We start from the raw sequence: 19,860 nt of genomic DNA, 5'->3' as shown, positions 1-19,860 counted from the left end.
CGTTTATCCAGTCCAGGCTATTACTTACACCTGCAGTTCACTGGAAAGACACGGCAGAGTTCAGGAAGGGGACTGGGTTAAAGACGGAGGGCCGTGGGTGAAGCGGACTTCCTGAATGTTCCTGGGCCATTTTAGGGAAAAGAAATGAGAAGAAGTCAATAAGTGCATTAATTATAATACTCCAGTGTTTTAATGACAAAGACACACTATTAAGCAGGGAGGCTGTATTCATGCCCTGCGGATTGAGCTGGGGGGTCCACCGACCATGTTCTACTTCCCAATGAAAATACATTGATTCAGACTGGGAACGCTTTTTTGTACTTAAACGTTACATCATTTGTTACTAATCTTGCGACCCCCAGGTTAGGAACCACTGTGTGGAAATCTCCTTCATTCTGTCTCTTGAGAAAGTGTTATTAAGAATTTGTGTTATTCACCATTTGTTGTATGAGGGTAAGAGAGTCTCGTATTCTCAGACCTTCCTCTACAGCACTGCGGAGGAGGGCCTGGCCTTTCTTTTAACCAATCACAATCATCTAATGTAAGAAATCAAATAGTAAAAATGAAATACCAGTCCAATGCTACAACTACTATTTCATTTTAGTTTTTATAAATGTGTTAGTTTCTTCTCGTCTTGGCCTACCGCCACGTGAAAATGAAATGCAGTTGTCGTGTGTAATGAAGTCAGCGGGACTGAGCAACACAAGGCATTGTGGGATCTTAGGGCACGGAGCTGATGTTACGGTAGAGCCCGGGTAGAGAGGGACGGACTCCAATTGGGAGACTTGTTAATAACACAAATGCACAGTCTATGTAGTAAACCACGCCTCTTTATTATCATGAAACATTCTAACTGTGTCCCCCCCCCCTTGTTATTTTTGTTACTATGAACATTTTTAACTTTAAGTGCCATTAACTAACATAGCTTTAGTAGTCACTTAAAAAAATTACTATTTGGCATTTCTAACACAATAAACACTTTTATTTTTCATATTATCCCTTAAGACCTTAGCTAATGTTGGCAATGTACTACGGTTAAACAAAGATACAGCGATTACACGTTTATAAAAAAACATATAGACAATTAAATTATTGTTACAGGCCCACATGGGCCAAGTTCCTTTCTTTTGGAAACACATAAAGTGATGATGTGTTTTACCTGCTGTATCAGCAGCAGGACAAGAAAGGAAGGAGCGCACAAAGACCGCCGTTGTCACCGTGGCGAACGTGAAACCTCGCCAGATAAGGCACAAACAGAGCAGCAGTCAACAGCTACAACGCGGAAAACAACCGGAGAGACTCTTCTCTTCTGTTCCTCCTCCTCCTCTACACAACCCCCCCCCCCCCCCCCCCCCCACCCCCGAAACCCAATCAGTGCTTATCTGTCCATCCGAGCACCTGAAGTGCACAGATGGACCAGGAGATACAGTAGAGATTGAAAGGCGAATCAGGGGGAAAGTAGAAGGGAGAGGGCAAAAGAAGAGGAAGAGAACAAGAGGAGGAAGAAGGAAAAAAAGGAGAGCTAGCTTGTGAAAGGCCTGAACAGAGGAGCTGTGTGACTCACCCAACCTGCTCTGAATAGCTGCAGAGAGCGAAGCGAGAGGCATGAAAAGACAACGGGGCAGAGAATGAGGAGGTTTCAGATCACGCAGTCCTCTGCTAACAGACGCCCCACTGTGGCCCCTATTGTTCAGGTCGCCGCTCGCCATTCAGCACTAGTCTTTCACCTCCCCCCCCCCACACCCCCGGAGTGATCAGAAGCCATCTATAAGCTCTCTCCCTCTCCGATTGGGAGGCCTCCGTTCCTGTTCACTTTCCACATTAACCCACAGCACACAGAGTCCGACCTGCTGCTGACCTATCCCTTCCAGCACAGCCAGATCCAGACTCCCAGTAACACGAGTGTGCATCCAAAGGGAGGAGATCTTGTCAGGCCTTCTTCAGGGTGTGCGTCCAGGATTTGGTTGTGGGTAAACAGATATATCAAGTGAAACAAGTGACTAATAGAGAAGGGTTGAAATGAAGCTGCCGTGATGCACACTGGCTACCAGGAAAGGAGTGAGCTTGTTTGTACGTAATTTGATCACCAGCAGCCGAGTTCAGGGCAGTGTGTGTTTCAGTCAGACAGCACCTGGTTGTCTCGTATTGACTTCACACACTGTTTGGTGGGACTTAGTCTATATCAACAAAGTGTTATGTCCGGTATTGTTCAGGTACTGCCGGAAATTCCACCGGATGCCTGGCCGTCCTCTGTCTCTGTGTTGGCAATTTCTGAGGACTATGGTTACCTGGTCCTCAGATCTCTGCAGGGTAAAGCCAGACAGCCAGCTAGACTATCTGTCCAATCTGAGGACTATGGTTACCTGGTCCTCAGATCTCTGCAGGGTAAAACCAGACAGCTAGCTAGACTTTCTGTCCAATCTGAGGTTTCTGTTGACGACTAAAACTACTTCTGAACGTACACATGATCCACCACAACAAGTTCCTTCCTGAGACTATTTAATATAGTCTATGGAATAAACCAAGGAATGTTCTACTTCCATCCAAGAAGGCTGTGTGGACTAGCCAGATCTTCCTCTGCAGCACTCCTTGATTTCATGTTGTTCATGGAGACTGAGAACCAGGAACAGAGTCGGGGGGGCATGCAATGCTACTAAGCCACGGCCAAGCTTGGTAGTAGTAATTACATTTTTGCAGAGGAGACATCAGGCTACGGCGTAGATGCAGAGAGGTCTGCAGGGGTCTGAGGGGGTACGCCGTTGAGTCTATGCAGAACCATGAGACGGCCTTTAGACTGTCTGTTATGCTAGGCTAACCACATCCTGACACAAATTCTGTACTTAAATTGGAATTCCCCACTCAAAATTGTGTTTTTCCAGTGTTGTCAATGTTGGCGGACTTGTCCGTGCAAACACAGCCTCGCTCTTTCATTCCTTCGATCCCCTTCTTTAACAGGTCGGCAGTGGGATATTTGTACATTTCCAAAAAATCAGTTGATATCAAAGTCTCAAATACTGTCTAAAGTAGGTGTGTTTCTCCTCTGTGTATGTGTTTGGGGGGGCATCTCTACCCCAGCCTTGCAAATTGTTGGCGAGTTGATTGATGAGGGAAACAGACACAGAGTCTCACCATTTGAGCAGCAGACTGCACTGCGGGGGGGGGAGAAGGATGGCGTTGCGTAACACTCGTATATATTTCCCGTCACACCTCTGCGCCGCGGACCCTCTCTGTTTGATTTTTCTCTCTCTATTAGCACTCAGACTCCTTTTTCTGTTGTACAATGTTGACAAATCACATTATGGAGCGCGTATTAGCACCGGGGGGAGCTGTATAGATTATGGGGACAGGCAGAGAAAGGGCCCGGCAGATCCATGTCCTCTTTTCACTCTCTATCTCGGCAGTAAACTGTCAACTCAACTGGGCTCTTCATCATCACCATCCTGCAACAGCGGGGAGTAAATAAAGATATGGGAGGGCTTATGAGATGGGAGGAGGGGGCTGCTGGGCAAAGCACTGCTGTGTTTAAAGGCTGGGGTGTAGTGGGAAATAACAGGAAGGGTAATTATGAGAAATTAAGAAAAACATCACCAAGAAATTAGATTTTTGTATGTAAATGTTAACTGAATGTGCACATAGATTAAATCTACATAAACCAGTATCCGCAGAAGCAGAAAAATGTATCCAGTACACACTCTTGTTTCCAGATTTACACTCCGGCGTAATGCGGAGATTATATTTTTAGTCCTGCTTTTATGTTTGTTTGTCTGTTAGTCAGCAGGATATCTGAGAACCATGGTGCAAAATACGTTCTGACAATCCATGCTGTGCACTTTCATCGACAACATAATAACACCACAATTATTCATCCATTCTTAGTGAGAAAATAGCGTTAAATAAGTTTTGCAAACCACCCCCCACACCTACAAATTTGATCCGCACCTCCTCTGAAGCTACATCCACACTTCTACGTTTATATATACAGTAGTATATTTTGTTAATGGCGTTTTTATATGACAACGATCCCCATAGAACCGTTTGAGAACTATCTTGCGTCCATACTAACACCCCTAAAAATACATATCACAGATCATATTCACGTACACTGGGTATGTCGATTAAAGTAACCCGTACACACAATACACACTGGCAAATTCCTCACATCTGCTTGGCAATAACTCTGGTTGATCCTTGTGAACCTGATTTTTCAAAAGTAGTGATTTATATGAGATATTGCTGCTACAGAAGATTTGTCAGGGACAGGTTTAACCACCATTCACGTCGACTATTTCACTTGTCTCACTTCTGGATTTTTCATCAGCTGCTTGGCTATCAGCGGACTTGTAACACCCAATCACATTCAGACAGCAAATCCATTATAATTTAACACTTGTCACTATTAAGCCACTGTGTTAAAGTAGGATTAGTTTTCCCAGACGAGCAGAGCCTTTTCAAATAAATTTAACTGCATCACCATGCCACAGGTGTCTGACTAAAGTGCATCCATGTAGTGGCGGATAACGCAGGCGAAGTTAGGGTTAGTGCCCGACGACGTAGTCTGGCGATGTTGGCCTCGCCGTCGTCCATTATCACCTGACAATGGCCACCTCATTGGACAGTTACCCTTAACATAAAGGACCCCTCAACAAGCATTAACCTGCTTATACCAGTGTCCCATGTCAAATAACGTCTAATAAGACCATTTATTTATATTTTCATGCATTTCATGTTAACACCTGTGCCTATAAAGAATTTAGAGCAAGTCTGAAAGGTTACACTACAATATATTTATAATACATTATATATATAATGTCTGTAATTTCCTGTGTGGAAGGTGGAGCATGCATTCTTTATGTATATGATTATTTATGTCAGGCCCACAGGGTTAGGTAAGCGTTTGCTGGGAACAAAAAAACTCTTTATTCAAAAAAGATCTGGTTTGTTAAGAAATCCGATTTGTGTGTGAGTTCGTTCATCTGTTCCCTCCCGGGATCTGAGTGTGAGAGGGCTGGGAGTTCAGATAGAGAAGGGCTTCGTTTCCAGTGTGAGCATTCTGAACTGTGTTTTATTCAAAGAGGTTATGGTCCCCCGCTTGTCAGACCAGTTCCATCAAACTAATCCTGCTGTGTCAACGCCTCAGCAAGTGAAAGAGGGAGGGGGGGGGGGCGGTTTCACGGCTCAAAGTTTTGTCTTGGTTCCCAAAGGCCTGTCAGCGCCGACGACACGCGTACAGATTCAAGCTGTCTTTCTTTCTGGACATCTCACGGCTTATGCAAAACATGTTAAGATGTCATTTTCTAAAGTGTTGTGCATACATTCTTTCAACCTTACCTCCAGTGGTATCATTCAGATAGTTCTGCTTTAAGTTGTCTGGGTTTTGAGATATCTCTCTCTGAGATCTCTTTATTCCTCAGAGGCTCAGATCAGTAAAACATACATAGAAGCACTTTTCCCTGACATAGACCAACATTACTTGTTTAGTCATCCAGCCAAACAGCATACATACATGTTTTTTTAATGGCTTTATTGAAATATGACTAGAGAACTACCGAAAGAGCAACAGTCCTACAGTGCATACAACCACCTGACCCTCCCCCTTGATACATTTCACCAACTTCATTTATTGGGGAATTCTGCTGCCTATTTTATCAACAAGTTCTCCAAAGTATCCAACCTTATAGGCTGTGTATTCTTACCCGCTAAAAGGTGGCCCTGGAGGTGGAAGGAAATACAACTCACGGTCGCAGTTTGAACACAAAAATAATAAGTATTTTATAGAATAACACTGACACATATAAAGAAGGAAACTCCATGACTAACATTTTCTTACTCACACTGTGCAGTTTGTTCAACTGATTTCATTTTATTGAGCTTAATAGATTATAATTTAATTCTACTTTTTCGGGGGGGGTTTGTCTACATAGGGCATCAGGACAGGATTTAAACAAAACACAGACTTTAGCAGCTTGGGAAGTTAGCATTTTGATGGTCTCGCATTGCCAGGTCTGGAAAGTCCACAAAGCATTCTGGGATGGGGGGGAACATGCTCTGGTTTATTGGCATTTCTTAAACCCTTGTGTTGTCTTCCCGTCAAAATTGAAAATCAGCTTCAACAAGAAGAACATACGGCGGCAACAGAGCAATCCCGGAAGTGGAAGGTTGTGGATATAGACTAGCAACTTGTTAGCAAACAGTTGCCTATTCGCTCATCCGGCAGTAAAGGATCCAATTTAACATTCAGTCACCCAGTAACATTCACCCAGTCTTGTTTGTGTCCCGATGATGTAAGTCCAATTTTCACTCTCCTTCTTGCTCTATTTTTGGTCTCCACCAATTCAACTTGTGTAATTCGCCAGCACGTTGAAGGCAAGTTCAACCTTTAATTGGGCTTTAAATATGTGTTTTCATGGGAACAATTTTCTGGTTAAGAATTAATCCTTTGGACTTGGTAGACATGGTGCTCTCTGAGCAGGGATACTGGTACTGGAAAGTTGTAGCTATTGAAATAAGATGACTTTCCCAATTTGTCTTTAGCCATTTAAGTTTCCTCTTCCGTGACAAGCACAGATGTACTTGATTGGGAGCGAAACATTAGCTGGAGGAAATTATGCCAAAATACGAGGGTTTACTGGTAGAAACCCATCTGATAGCCAGTTCCTTGTGCTTGGAAAGTAAAATGTACCTCAATGGAGTCTAGAATATTTTACTTATGTCGGATTTTGCGTCAGTGGAACAAACAGCAGAGCCGGTACAGAAATCATTAGAGGAACTTTAATCAGACTTCTTCCTCTAAGTACCTCGGACAATTGGTGAAGTTTTCATCTGGAGTTTTCAGAAGGACATTGTGAGAGGTGTCAAAGGAGCAGGAAGTGTAGGGGTGACTGAATGTGAAGGCTGCCTCAACTTGACTTTGGGTCAACACAACTGTCATCTGCTCCATATGCATGTGCTTCTGGAGGCCCATATGTCTGCCCCCAGTTTTAACAATTCAAATCAGCTCGGTGCACACGGCAAATCTGTCGAGGCCGACCAACACACAAACTCAGTCCTATTGGAATCAAACACTGTTAAAAGTGTCACTACCAACTGTATTCATCTTGCTTTTCCTACTGGTCTTTGTGCCCTTGGGAAAATGGGAAAAAAGTCCATCATCTAAAAATGTCAAACATTCTTTAGTTCCAGCTTCTCAAATGTCAATTTTGGTGTTTGCTATTGTTTTATGAATTTTCAATCGCTTAAATTACATTTCTATAGTTTAGGAAATGATCATTCAAGTAATCATTTGGTCTATAAGATGTAAAAAATAATAAGAATAAAAACACCAGCCAAGACAATGAGAATGGAATGGTGTTTGTAATGCTGAATTATGTCTTGTGTTTGAGTTAGTGTAACAGAGTACTGACTGATATTCTACCTTCTCTGACGTTGTTCTTTGTGTATTTTAACTACAGGAAAAAAGACAAAAAAGAAATGAATGAAAAATGCCCAGATCTCAATTTCGACGCCTTCAAAGGTCTTGTTTTTTTCCGACTCGGAGTCCAAAACCCAAAGACACTCAGCCCTCTGTAAAGCAGTATTAACATGCAAGAAGCTGGAACCACAAACTATTTGGCATGTACCTGCTTGACATTGACTTTAATGATTAATCTATATTACATAAATTAACTTATTTTCAGTAATAGATAATATAGCACTTTTTACTGACCTAGCAGACTTCGATAACTTAATTAGCCACAAACCATGGCAACAACAATGGTTTCCCAGCAATCACTTGTTAGTGTCCCCCCAAAGACCTGTTTCATTGGGTCTCTCCCACTCCCTGATGAAGATTTTCAGACTTTCACACTACTTGCTACCACTTTCTCTGTAAGTATCCGACGCCCAGAGCCACTGACCACGTGTATTTGACGTGTTGGGAGTGAGAACAGGTTGGCTTCTTGCAGCGCTTTATAAGTGTGGTCAGGTTGGTGAAGATGTTTCCTAAATGAAGATGGTTCTTTACTAGCTTGTGTTTTGGTCTATTTGTATGTTCTCTTAATTTGCATTGTTTGGAGCTCTCAGTGCCACCCTGCAAAAGACTTCCTCCTTCCAGGTCGTCTTATTCAGGAAAACTATAAGTGTACAGAGTTAAGGTTATTATTATTATAGCCCTATAATATCAGGCTGAGCCTGAAGAGGACATCAGACTGACTGTACATGTGGTCTTTCACAGGCTAATTAGGCTATTGATTTTATTCAAAGCATTTGTAGCTGTTTTTATGGCTCGCTCATTTCTTCACACGTTTGACAGTTAAGATGCTGTGCATCATTTGTAATTGCTGTCTCCTAAACGGTCGCTGGAAGGAACGAGGATGTCCCATTTGGTAAATACATTGCCTCTGTCCCTGCATCTGTCACTGGCATCCCAGCTGGGAGGAAGAGGAAGACCCACGATGGAGGCACAATGGAAAGCATGGAAATCCCATTTTACTATGTAGTTCACTGTGAGCCATTTTATTTGATTCCCAAGACATGTCTGTGGCATGGGTGATTCACAAGAGTCTGAAATTTAAATCTACTGCTTACAATAGAGCAATGGAAAACACAAATGAGAAGTCACCAAAATAAACAAGTCCATTTAAAAAGATGTAATGATGTGCTTTCTAAGAGTGGGTCCTTTTAAAAGGAACTAATATTAATAAAAGTGTTGCATGTCTTTAGATATGACAGTTCTGCTATTGTCTGATGGCTGTATATAAAGAACATCATGTTTCCTGGTATTAACCTGGATTATGCCATTTCTGGGAAAACATCCTATCTCTGCATTGTCCCAAATTCCCATTATTGATTAGATGTTTCTGTGAGGGCTGAGAAAAACCACCGATGTTTCCACACCTGGTAAAAGAGTTCTCTACAGGGCTGGGACCGGCTTTCTGTGCAGTGGGAATTTATTATATTGCTGCATACGTGCAATCATGTTAATCTGCATGAAGTTTCTTTATCATGTGAGACACAAACAAACACACATACATACACACAGTCTGCATTTGAGTCTATTTGTAGCTTTAATTGGCACATTAACTGGCAGTAAAAAGGTTCTTCGTGCTGTCTAATAGCCTACAGCTACACATTATGCTCGGTTGCATCCACCCAATAGAAGGAGCTCGCCCCTCGCACTGCAGACAACAATGCCTTTGCCATGGAGAGAGTAATACGACACATTCCACAATATATATGTATGTATATATATATAATCCGCTGCTCAATCCCCGTGAGTTGGGATGTCACAATATCAAGGCCATTCTGCCATGAATGGAACTATTTTTACATCCCAGCTCTGGATGTTTTTTATATTGTCTGTTTTCTCAGAAGCACTTTGTTCACCACCTGCATCTGAAATTAGGGACGCAAAAATGTCCACTCAGGCTGCCCGTGTCCATATGTGATCCAATGATGTGATAATGATTCTTCACTTCTCTGTCGGCGTGTTGGGCCTAAACTAAGCTGGGGTCTACATCCTTTATACTACCCTAAAGCTATAGTGCGTTGTTTCTGTTGCTCTTATGAGGAATTCTAAGTAATGCCATGACACAGTCGGCGCATCCACATGATGCAAGCCTTCTCCCCCACCCCTCCTCCACGCAGTTGCGAGTATGTCCCGTCAAATCTAGGAGGAGGATTAAAAAAACAAGATGGACACTTCGGGAGAAGTCATTATCTGCAGAGATCTGAGGACCAGGTAACCCTAGTCCTCAGAAATCCACCAGAGGTTAGAACGCCGACACAGCGACAGAGGACGGGGACGGACATCCGGCCAAAAAGACATGCATCTGGCGGAATTTCCAGCAACACCGGACCAATCCCAGAAGTGGAACGTCGTGGAAATAAACTACCTGTGTTTCGGCTCATTTGGCGATGGGTTAAATGTAACAGACGTTCATTAATATGAAATACTCCCACGTTATAGCTTTGAATGGATGACAGAGCAGCGAGGTCAAAGGCCATGACACACCTTTGAGATGAGGCTTATATTGGCACATAAGCATCATGGGAGCCCGCCGAGAACTTAGCTTGACCCGGAGACCAGTGAGTGAGCTGATCACCACCTCCCTCTGGGCCAAAACCTCCAAAGGATTCCTGACATACCACCGCTTGAATTACAGCGGCTGGGAGGACAGAGGACATGACAGCACAGTCTGGCTGCACGGGGGCCACTGGGGGAATGGAACTGAGTACATTTACTCTAGTACGGTACTTAAGTCCACATGTTGAGCTTCTTGGACTTTACTGAGTTTATTTCTTTTCATGCCACTTTCTACTTCTACTCAACTAAAATTCAGAGAGAAATATTCAAATTTTTACTCCACTAAATTCATCTGCAAGCTTTAGTTACTAGTTACTTTAGTGACTAGAGGGTTTACACACACATGTAGTTTATAAAAAAGTCCATCTTTTATAATAAAGAAATGATATAATAATTATGATATAATTATTACTGTAATCCATTACTCTTCCCACTAAGTAATGTAAACTTTCATTTTGTCATTGTCAGCTGTTTAACACAGGAAGGTGAATTGCTTTTAAAGGTACAGCAGCCTCTTCACTGACTAGCCTAATAAGTATTGTGTGTCTATGTGCATGCGGGTGTGCGCTGTTGCCTAGCAACAGCTGCTGTACTGTAAGTGGGAGAAGACAGACAATTGCTGGCAGAGCAGAAGTTGGAAGGAATTTCTAAAAGTAGAACATTTGAGAATAGCAGACTGAGACTGAGAGGACGAACTGTCATGTGTTAAAGGAACAGTTCAACCAAAGTTACTAAAAAAAAAACTTTTCTCACTATCTCTGTTCTTTATCCCCGCAGTTACTGGAGTTGGACTTTGCTAAGATTGCTAAGGAGAGTTTTTCTGCAGCTAAAACTATACAACTGAGGCAAAGAGTCAGAGTTGAGTTGCTCAAAGCATTCATAAGCCATAGCAAATACAAAACAAAATATCCATGTGGCTTATTATCAGAGATGGGGACTCGAGTCGCACTTAAGTCGCACAACCATTGACTTCAGACTCGACTCAGACTCAAGCTTCAAGCTTCGAGAACCTGTTTTTATGCAATTATTGCTTTTTAAATCAAAATTCATTTATGTATTTCTATTTTCTTTTATTTCAACATATACATTGGGGGAGGGTATGACGAGCTGCTTGTCCCCTGACCTTTGCCATAATGCATAGCGTAAATGCATGCGCTGTACTTTATGTGCACGCACTCACACCAAGTCCTCCCAGAATTGTGTCTTTTGTAGAATTAGTGTATTAATTTTGCTTTCAATAACTTCATTAGCAGTGTCAGTAAGCCAACAGCTACATTCGAGGTGTATGGCACCAAGAGAAATGATGTTGGATCAACAACGTGGAGCTTCGTCAGGCATCTCCAAACGCACCCAGATGGGTCAGGCACTTGGTAATGGGAACACATCTTTACACGCATCACGCTTCCTGGTGACTTCTTAAAAATGCCTTTTGTCAAAGTTGCAGGCGCCCAAACACTTCATCGGCCTTTGCATGAGGTGGTGTGACACATACTTGGTAATTAACTTGGTAATTTGATGAAATGCAATAACCAAAGCAGGGATTTCCTTCGATGGTCAGAAATGTACTTCGAAAAAGATATAAAACATATACTTCAGACTATGTTAAATCTTGATGATCAGCTCAGTTTCTTAATTTGGTATCAAAAAGTAGGAAAAAACCTTGAACGTAAGGGTCGACCTCTACACTCTCTAGAGTCTCGTAATAACAACTGGGGTTGGAAAGTCCCTTTGTGTCAGCGCCCCAGAGAGAGAACCCAGTGTGTTAGAGTCTGAGGAGGTGCGGGGGTCCTACCTTGCAGCCCTCACAAGCACTGACACCATAGTGGTAACCAGAGGACTTGTCCTGGCAGACGAAGCAGGGCTTGTAGATTCTAGGTGGGGCCGGCGGGGAAGGCGGGCTGGGGACCAGCTCCTCAGAACTGGTGCTCTGTGTTTCAATGGCTGCAAACAAGAGAAGAAAGAAGATGGCTTCAAACGAATGACTGATGCATTTATTTATGCTAATATACACTGATAATAGAAGGAAAAAAAACATTTCAATATATACAAAATTGTGTTACTGCCACAGAGAACCCTGCGTTAGTATCAGCTTCTCGCTGACCAGAACAGACGTAGAAACGTCGCGCACAAAACATATCTGATTATTTAAATGAAATGAGCTCCGGTGATGGGAGAAATATGCAGTATTATAGGACCTTAATCCCACCCCAGACACGTCCGACCAATAAGAGAGGGGGAACATTCTTGCGGGATTTCTTTTCACACATTGTTGCTACGCTTGGATTTTTCCAGGTGTGAAACCAAACCGCAAACACGCACTAAGTCGCTCAGTCAGACAGTTGATAGGTCCACCACTATGGAGCGGGGGGGAAATCCTCGAGATCACTGATAATCATATCAGTGATCTCCTGAAATGTGTTGATGTCATCAGGGTACAATTTCACATCTTGCAACACTGTGGTGGTTAAAGACCAAATACCTGCTAATCTAATCAACAAAAGTTAGCATGCTATGAAGATGCTAAACTAACACGATGAACATGAACATGCTAAACATCTGTATTAAAGAGTTATTGGTGCATCTAAATTTGCAATTGTGCGCATGTTAGCATGCTTATGTTAGCATTTAACTCAATGCAACACTGTACAGCCTCACAGAGCCACAATGGTGGCTTAAATGTGCCCCGTAAGGTGTTCTTGTAAATGATCAAAAAGTTTCTATTTTTCACCAAAACACAATGTTTGCATCCTTGAGATCTAACAAATGTGTTAAATGCACAAAATATTTTTAAAGTTATTAAAGCTTGCTAGCAGTGATCTTCTTTACATTCTTGGTTGGCACATTCATTATCAGTTAGTTATGCTTATTGGTGTGTTACCGCGACCACCGGCCCATCAGTGGAATAACATGAAACCAGTGGTAGGACTGCGTAGGTAGCTAGAGTTATAATCTCCTCAAACAGTACACCGCTTCAGACACTGGGAAGAAGAGCGAGTCTGCTGCGTTAGCTCCACCTACCTTCTCTGTTGGTCCAATCATTGCTGGCAATGGAAGACATGTCACTAACTATAAGCCGCTTGGGATTTTTTTCCTCAGGAATGTGCAAATGTACTAAAGTATTGGAAGTAGATTGAGGCCACTGGGAAAACATACAATCTTTCTATATTTCTCTTTGGTTAAACCCAGGGGTTGATAAATGAAGCCAAAACATCTGGATCTCCCCCTGGTGGCTGACTGCAGTACAGATCATAAGCCCCGCCCCCTCCATGTTAGGATACAATACGATAGTATTGTGTCAAGTGTTAATTTTTCTGATCAGTATGTTTTCAATAGTTATTTGATGCTATTAAAACTGTTTGTAACTTCAGGATTGACACCTGTGGTCGACTAGCAATTGGTCTGAAAGGGTGTATGGGGGGGGGGGGGGGGGGGGGGGGGGGGGGGGGGTGGCAGCGCCTGAAACTAGGACATTTTGCTTCACTTGTGTACAGAGGGAGGAAGTGGAGACGCACCATCCACTGTTATATACAGTCTTTGGAAAAATTGGACCAAATTGGACACAATAACAGTGTTGTTTTTGGGAGATGTGCTCCTAATTTGCATATACAGAAGCACAAGCAGCACTTCACGATCATCGCTCATGGAAGTGAAAGTGCAATCATAACACACCTGGAAGTGAAACTGTACCAGACTTTGAATCAATGCAAAGACCATGCCGCTGTCCATATGCACACTAAATGGACAACAGTCTCTCCAGCATCTCCACTGATTAGATTACTTTCTTCCGTACTTCATCAGAGTAAACTCAATTACTGATGGTAAGGGACAAGCTCTTATAATTACTGGACCCTCGGCCTTGCATGGAATTCCCTGGCGGTTTAATCTAATCTTCAGCTACATTCACCCTGTGTGACTTTCTGCGCAGGTTGAATTTGCAGTTTTGCATTGGGAAACTTCAGTTGCTCAAGGGTAGACTTAACAAGTCTGCGGCACATACAGTGCTGTACATCAGGACACATGTTAATGTAATAAGGGATAAGACAGTAAGATGATCACCAAGGTTAATTAGAATGAGATGCTTCATAAATCTATCGATTCTCGCTCTTATCTGGGTGTGAGGAGCAGTTTGAGCAGCAAGGAGAAGTCTCTGGGACTTGTTATGAAACAGTGACGCAGCTACGACTGGCTAAAAGTTCGGCACACTTGCATAAAGCTGGCATAATGGTGATTGGTAGGGAAAGACAGCCACGTTACGTCTCCAGTCTTCAAACAGCTCCAGTGGGACCTGGTTTCAACAATGAGGAGAAACGGGTCATCTCACTGCTCCAAATGTTGGCACAGAGCAGTCCAAAGCAGCTTGCACATAAAGCAGATGTATGGGGAGACACAAAACTGGAGCAAAGCCAGAGGTATAATGCACAAAGCCATCTGATAGGGGAGGGGGGGGGGGGGTATATGCTATTGCATTTTGTGTCTATGCAAGCATATAACTAAGACAGAGTACAACTGTGCTGGAGCTTCAGTACTGACACCAAAACATTACTTTTTTAAACCTAACTTTTAGTAATAAAAACATGCTTTTCTTTAAAATGTGTTCATATAACTACAGTCTGGGTCAACGGAGGTACTATTTAATGATAACGCCTCACAACTTCTGCATCTTCACTTTCTGCTACTTTGTGTAAAGAAACCTTTTGGATGTCCGTGTGTGTGTGTGTGTGTGTGTGTGTGCGTGTGTGTGTGTGTGTGTGTGTGTGTGTGTGTGTGTGTGTGTGTGTGGTTGCTTTGATAAAAGAGGGGTTTCACAAGTTCAATTTATCCCCCTCCCCCCAACCCCGCCACCGCACACAGACGCATACACACACATACACACGGTAACATGCCCTGTATCAAACATGGTTTCAACCTGAGATGAGGATGTTTGACTACTGGAGCACAAAAACAATGCATATTAGCCTTCTTCCCCAGGCGGTGTGGCGTACTTTAACGCACATTGAGAGGAAAAATACTTTTGTTGCCGAAATGCCTTCGGAGCTTTTGTGATGGCTGGGTAGTCTCACACTGAGGAGAGGCAGTGCCGACAATTCAACCCCGCTATTAGAAACTCATGGCTGTGTCTGGGAGGCGGTGTGACCACCTGCAGACAGATGGGACGCATAAACGGGGATTCATTACGCGTGTGTGTGTGTGTGTGTGTGGAAAGAGGGGGCGGGCAATGGGTACCTGTATGCTGGCGTTTAGGCCCTATCATGTGCAGGAGAGCCTTTTTCCATTTTCTGCGTGATTGAACTTTGATTCGACTTCCCCGCATGTTAACATACACAGAAAGCCCCATTTCAGAAATAAATGCTGGTGACAGACAAGCGCGCACGGTGATTCTGGCTTAAGAGAAGGCAGAGAAAAATGTGTGCCTGCTGAACTCTTAGCCCCTGGCTGAACCTGCCGCCGGGGTCCAACAGGAAAGCACACACTCCCAGCTGGAGGCTGCCGGCAGAATGACGGGAAAGCCGGGAGAAAACACCTCCTCTGATTGGCCCGTCCACTGGGACAGGGCCTGCTGACGCCAGGAGCACGCCCCCGTACAGCTCAACAGTGAGATTCCAGCAGTCCCCACAAGGATTTTGATTATTAGCCATAATGTCTAAACCAGGGGTATTGAATGTTTTTTAACAATGACCCCTTCAACTGAGAGAACAAGAGCAGGGCCCGCCTACCACATACAGTATATTGTAAGAAATGAATTTGCATATTAAACAGGGCCTAGAACAGTCTGTAGGGCGGTCTAAAGGCTTTATTCAGACCTTTTTAGTGAATAGAAAACTAAGCTATAAAATTAATAATTGTTGACATGATGTGGCATCCATGTGGCACAGTGAAACCTTATGGTGTTCCCACGATTGTCGCGGTTCCATACAAAGTCAATGCAAAGACACAAATAGGCGCCATAGGACAACGGAATAAATCGTTGGAGCCTTCAGTTTGGGTACGCTAGTTGCTTGAGTAACGTGATTAAACAGACATTTTGATTACGGAAAAAATAAAATAAAATTGGTGGCCCCACCACAGTAATTCCGAAGACTCCTTATTAAAGATGTTTGGCCAGCCCAGATGGACTGACCACCAGCAGATTGTAACGATGGCTTATGTTCCTGTAGGAGCCACAAGTCAGTATGAGTTCTACCTAGTTTTAGAAAGAGCAGTGTTGTGCAAAAGTACTACACTACCATCATATATAGCGCCGTCTCTAATGGGTTCTCAGTGGTGTAGTCTAATGTATAATATTGGGTATACTGTACTGTATATGTATGGGCCAGGATAGGAGGGCCATATCATAGTGGAAGGTCTGGTTGTCCTCCCCCATGAATATTTTGAGTGTCAAAGACTTAATTTCCTGTATTGGGATACACTTTTCTGCACCAACCTTTATTTAGCCTATGGGTCTATGGAAGTCCTGGAGCTTTCTTACTGGGTGTACTGCGTACACCTGCGTAGACTACACCACTGGTGAAGCTCACTGTTACCATGGAAATGTTTAACGCACCCACAAACCAGCGTCTATTTTCTGGTTAATAATCGTTTGACCCTTTCAACATTTTCTTTTGCGCCAAAGGAAATGTTATATGGTCATGATTCATCTCGTAGCTGGTTGGCCTGGTTTCAGGCTTAAAGCTCTTTCTAGAAATAGAAGTATTTAATGAAACTTCAATGGAGAGAGCGAAAGGGGAAAATCACTCTGGGGAACCAGAGGCGTTTAAAAAGTTGTAGCGCTCTATAACATGGCCGATACTGTCGGCATGAGGGATGAACTCTGAAAAAACACACAGCTGATGAAAGTAGGTGTGAACTTTAAAACTTTGCTCTCAAATTAGAATGTGGTGTGATTGATATCACAAAGACAAGATGTGATAACGTCCTCCCGTCTGGATCTGATAAAGGCCCTGGTGTGAATTCATCCGATAAGTGATGCAATGCAACTATTAAATAAAGACATAACACAATGTGGCGCTCAAAACGGTAAAGCTCATTAGCAACAAGTGCATCCTTCAGCTTGTGGGGTTTGTGTGGGGGTGTACAGGCAGAGATAGGGGGAGAACAGATCAGCCTGGGCCCGATCGGTTGGCTGCTCGTGTCTCGGCCATGTCTGAATTCTTCATGTCAGCCAATAGAGAACAGTGTTACGATTGTCAAAAGCTGCAAAGAGCAAGTAATGAATCAATTAGATGTTAACTATTAAATTAATTAGCAAACATTTTGACAGATTAAGCGGTTTGATTTTCTATTATAAACAAGTAAATATTTGTTGGGGCATTTTCGAATAGTTCTTGTATTGGATCTAATTTATCATTTCTGTATATTCTGTATTTGTGTGCTGTGTGTCTGACATGCTGCTGCTGTAGCACTGACGTGTACCAATTTGGGATCAATAAAAACTATAATCTAATCTACGTAACCCGGTTGGGGTTAAAGGTTAGGGGTTAGGGGTTAAAGGTTAGGGGTTAGGTGTTAACGGTTAAGGGGTTACGGGTTCAAGGTTAGGGATTAAGGGTTGGGGTTAGGGTTAATGGTTTAGGGTTAGGGGTTAGGGGTTAAGTGTTAAGGGTTAAGTGTTAGGGGTTGGGGTTAGGGTTAAGGGCTAGGGGTTAAAGGTTAAGGGTTTAGGGTTAGGGGTTAAGGGTTACGGCTTACGGGTTAAGGGTTAGGGGTTAGAGTTAAGGGTTGCTCAGACTTTAAAATATTAGTAATACTAATAATGTGTGTGCAGAGTGTTTCCTTGCTTGCTCAGACTTTAGCCACAGATCTATTGCAATAGAAAACGGTCCTTACCAGTTAATTGTCTCTGGGCTCTTGGCAGCAGCCCTCAATAAATATACAGTGGGCGCCAAAAACCCGAACCCTGACACTGGTCCAGCCCAGAATGGGAGCTGACTAAGGTAATGTTGAAATAATGTGCAGCGCTGCAGCGTCATCTGTCCGCTCTGTGTGCCCTCTGAGCTCTTCTATCCAGTTCCCCCAGTCTGAAAGCACTGCCATGTAAAACTGCCCCACATGGTCCGCACCAGCAACAGATGGCAAAGAACCCCGAGCGAAGTCTGTCGCAGGCAGCTCACAGGCAATTTAACACAGTGATGGCGCACTCCAAATTAGGACAGCGTTGCTTTGCTGCTGCAGATAATGCAGAGAGAAGGTGCACTCTTAATTTTAGTTAAAATAGAAATCAATAGAAAGCAAGAAGCATAAACAACAGCGATTGGGTTAAACACGACAGATGATAACAGATCTGCAACCAGCCAGGAACAGGGAGGGAAAACCAGCAGGGGGGTGGAAAAGAAATCTAAAATCAGGATTTTTTTGTGATGATTTTTTAAAATGGATTTGTTTTCCTGCCAGAATTGATATTCTTTCTTTATTTAATTTTTTTAGCAATGATTCACCCAGCGAAGCGGGCTGGAAGCATGTCGTGTTCTTCTTTACAAAGGGAACAAATGTCAGACTGACATGTGATGTTGTCCATTTCAGGAATGTCTTATGATATCTTGTCTGTAGAAGTGTACTAATTAACTTTGGTTTTTGTCAAAGAAATAGAAGAAAATCCCAAAACTCAATACTATCAAATTAAAATACTATAAATAATAATACAACTCGCAATGCAAAACAAACGGGTAGCCGTGTGTCGTAAAAACAGGAAATCAGGACAAAAGCACATTTCTCTAAAAGACCAACAGCAACTAAAGCTTCTCTGGAGTACATGGACTTGGTTCGGTCTCAGTGGGTTTCCTGCAGCTTGTCTCTGCAGGCCCGGGTCTCTGCAGGCCCAGGCAGAGGAAATGGTCCAGGTTCAGCCAGAGTCCAGCAAATTAGAAGCGGCTTTGCTGTGCTCGCCGATGCGTTTTCCAGAGCGGGAGATTTAGAAGAGCTTTAAACGCTCGAGGCAAACCCACTAACAGGGAGGAGCTGTCCTCTGACTCCATGTCTGCTGGGGAGGGGACGAGGACCGCGGGGAGAAGGGACGATCTGCTTTCCATCCGGGATTCTAAATCTATTCCACAGGAAAAACTCTCTCAACTCGACTTCATTCCTTGATTATAATTATCATAACTGGTTTCTTCCCCATTTGATTATTTCATGATACATGGCTGCTGATTGGATTTGGATTGTCATTTATTGAAATTCTAGAAGTACTGTGACTGAGTTTTGCAATTTTCTTTTGCTTCTTTACCAAAAACAAAGTAAAATAATACACTTCTAGAGACAAAATGTCATGAGACATTCCTAAAAACTGATATTCTAAAAAATAATGAACACCACATGTCAGTCAGTCAGTCTGACATGTATTTCCTTTGTGAAGAAGAACATGACATGTTTCTGCTTTTTCTTCTTGATGTGGTCGCCGTCCGCTGGAGCGTATGAACACAAAATATTAGGTCCATTATTGGAAAATGAAGAAATGATTGAAATAAAAAGATTGATTCTGGGTGACAAAGTGAAAAATATATAAATAGACACAATGTCATAAAGCTATTAGTTATTTTTCTATTTCTTTTATTGTAGTTTTTGTACACATTTCTATTCTGAAACAGAGGAATTTAAGCAACAAAGTCTATCTTCTTATATTCCATGATAAATATATTTAAAGGGAAAAGCCGCCACATGTTGAGTTTTCTGTTCAAACCGATTGTGTGTGTGTGTGTGTGTTAATGAGAGAATCAAAGAGAGACTGTTCATATCAAGTGACTAGGGTTTGGGTGTAAAGATTCCCAGGCAGTCCAAACAGCCCCCCCCTCCCTCTGTGACCTCACTGC

The 19,860-nt window shown here is 42.9% G+C and overlaps 1 protein-coding gene and 1 long non-coding RNA gene across 3 annotated transcripts in view; one reads left to right on the top strand and one right to left on the bottom strand.

Moving 5' to 3' along the window:
- LOC117956834 (retinoic acid receptor beta-like) overlaps positions 1-19,860 on the bottom strand; it is a 73,355-nt gene that overhangs the window by 45,268 nt on the left and 8,227 nt on the right. The window contains exon 2 of the mRNA XM_034892125.1: positions 11,853-12,001. Within this exon, the coding sequence (XP_034748016.1) occupies positions 11,853-12,001 (149 nt within the window). The remainder of the gene's footprint in view (positions 1-11,852; positions 12,002-19,860) is intronic.
- LOC117956845 overlaps positions 15,500-19,860 on the top strand; it is a 6,571-nt gene continuing 2,210 nt past the window's right edge. Inside the window, exons 1-2 of one of the 2 annotated variants that reach the window (XR_004659381.1) lie at positions 15,500-15,510; positions 16,746-16,747. This is a non-coding gene — a long non-coding RNA (uncharacterized LOC117956845). Of the gene's footprint in view, positions 15,511-16,745; positions 16,748-17,407; positions 17,419-19,373; positions 19,377-19,860 lie in introns of those variants that run through there. The other variant, XR_004659380.1, reaches the window with a different exon arrangement.

The sequence above is a fragment of the Etheostoma cragini genome, chromosome 14 (genome assembly GCF_013103735.1).
Source record: "Etheostoma cragini isolate CJK2018 chromosome 14, CSU_Ecrag_1.0, whole genome shotgun sequence".
NCBI lineage: Eukaryota > Metazoa > Chordata > Actinopteri > Perciformes > Percidae > Etheostoma > Etheostoma cragini.
This window is presented reverse-complemented; position numbering and strand designations above follow the sequence as displayed.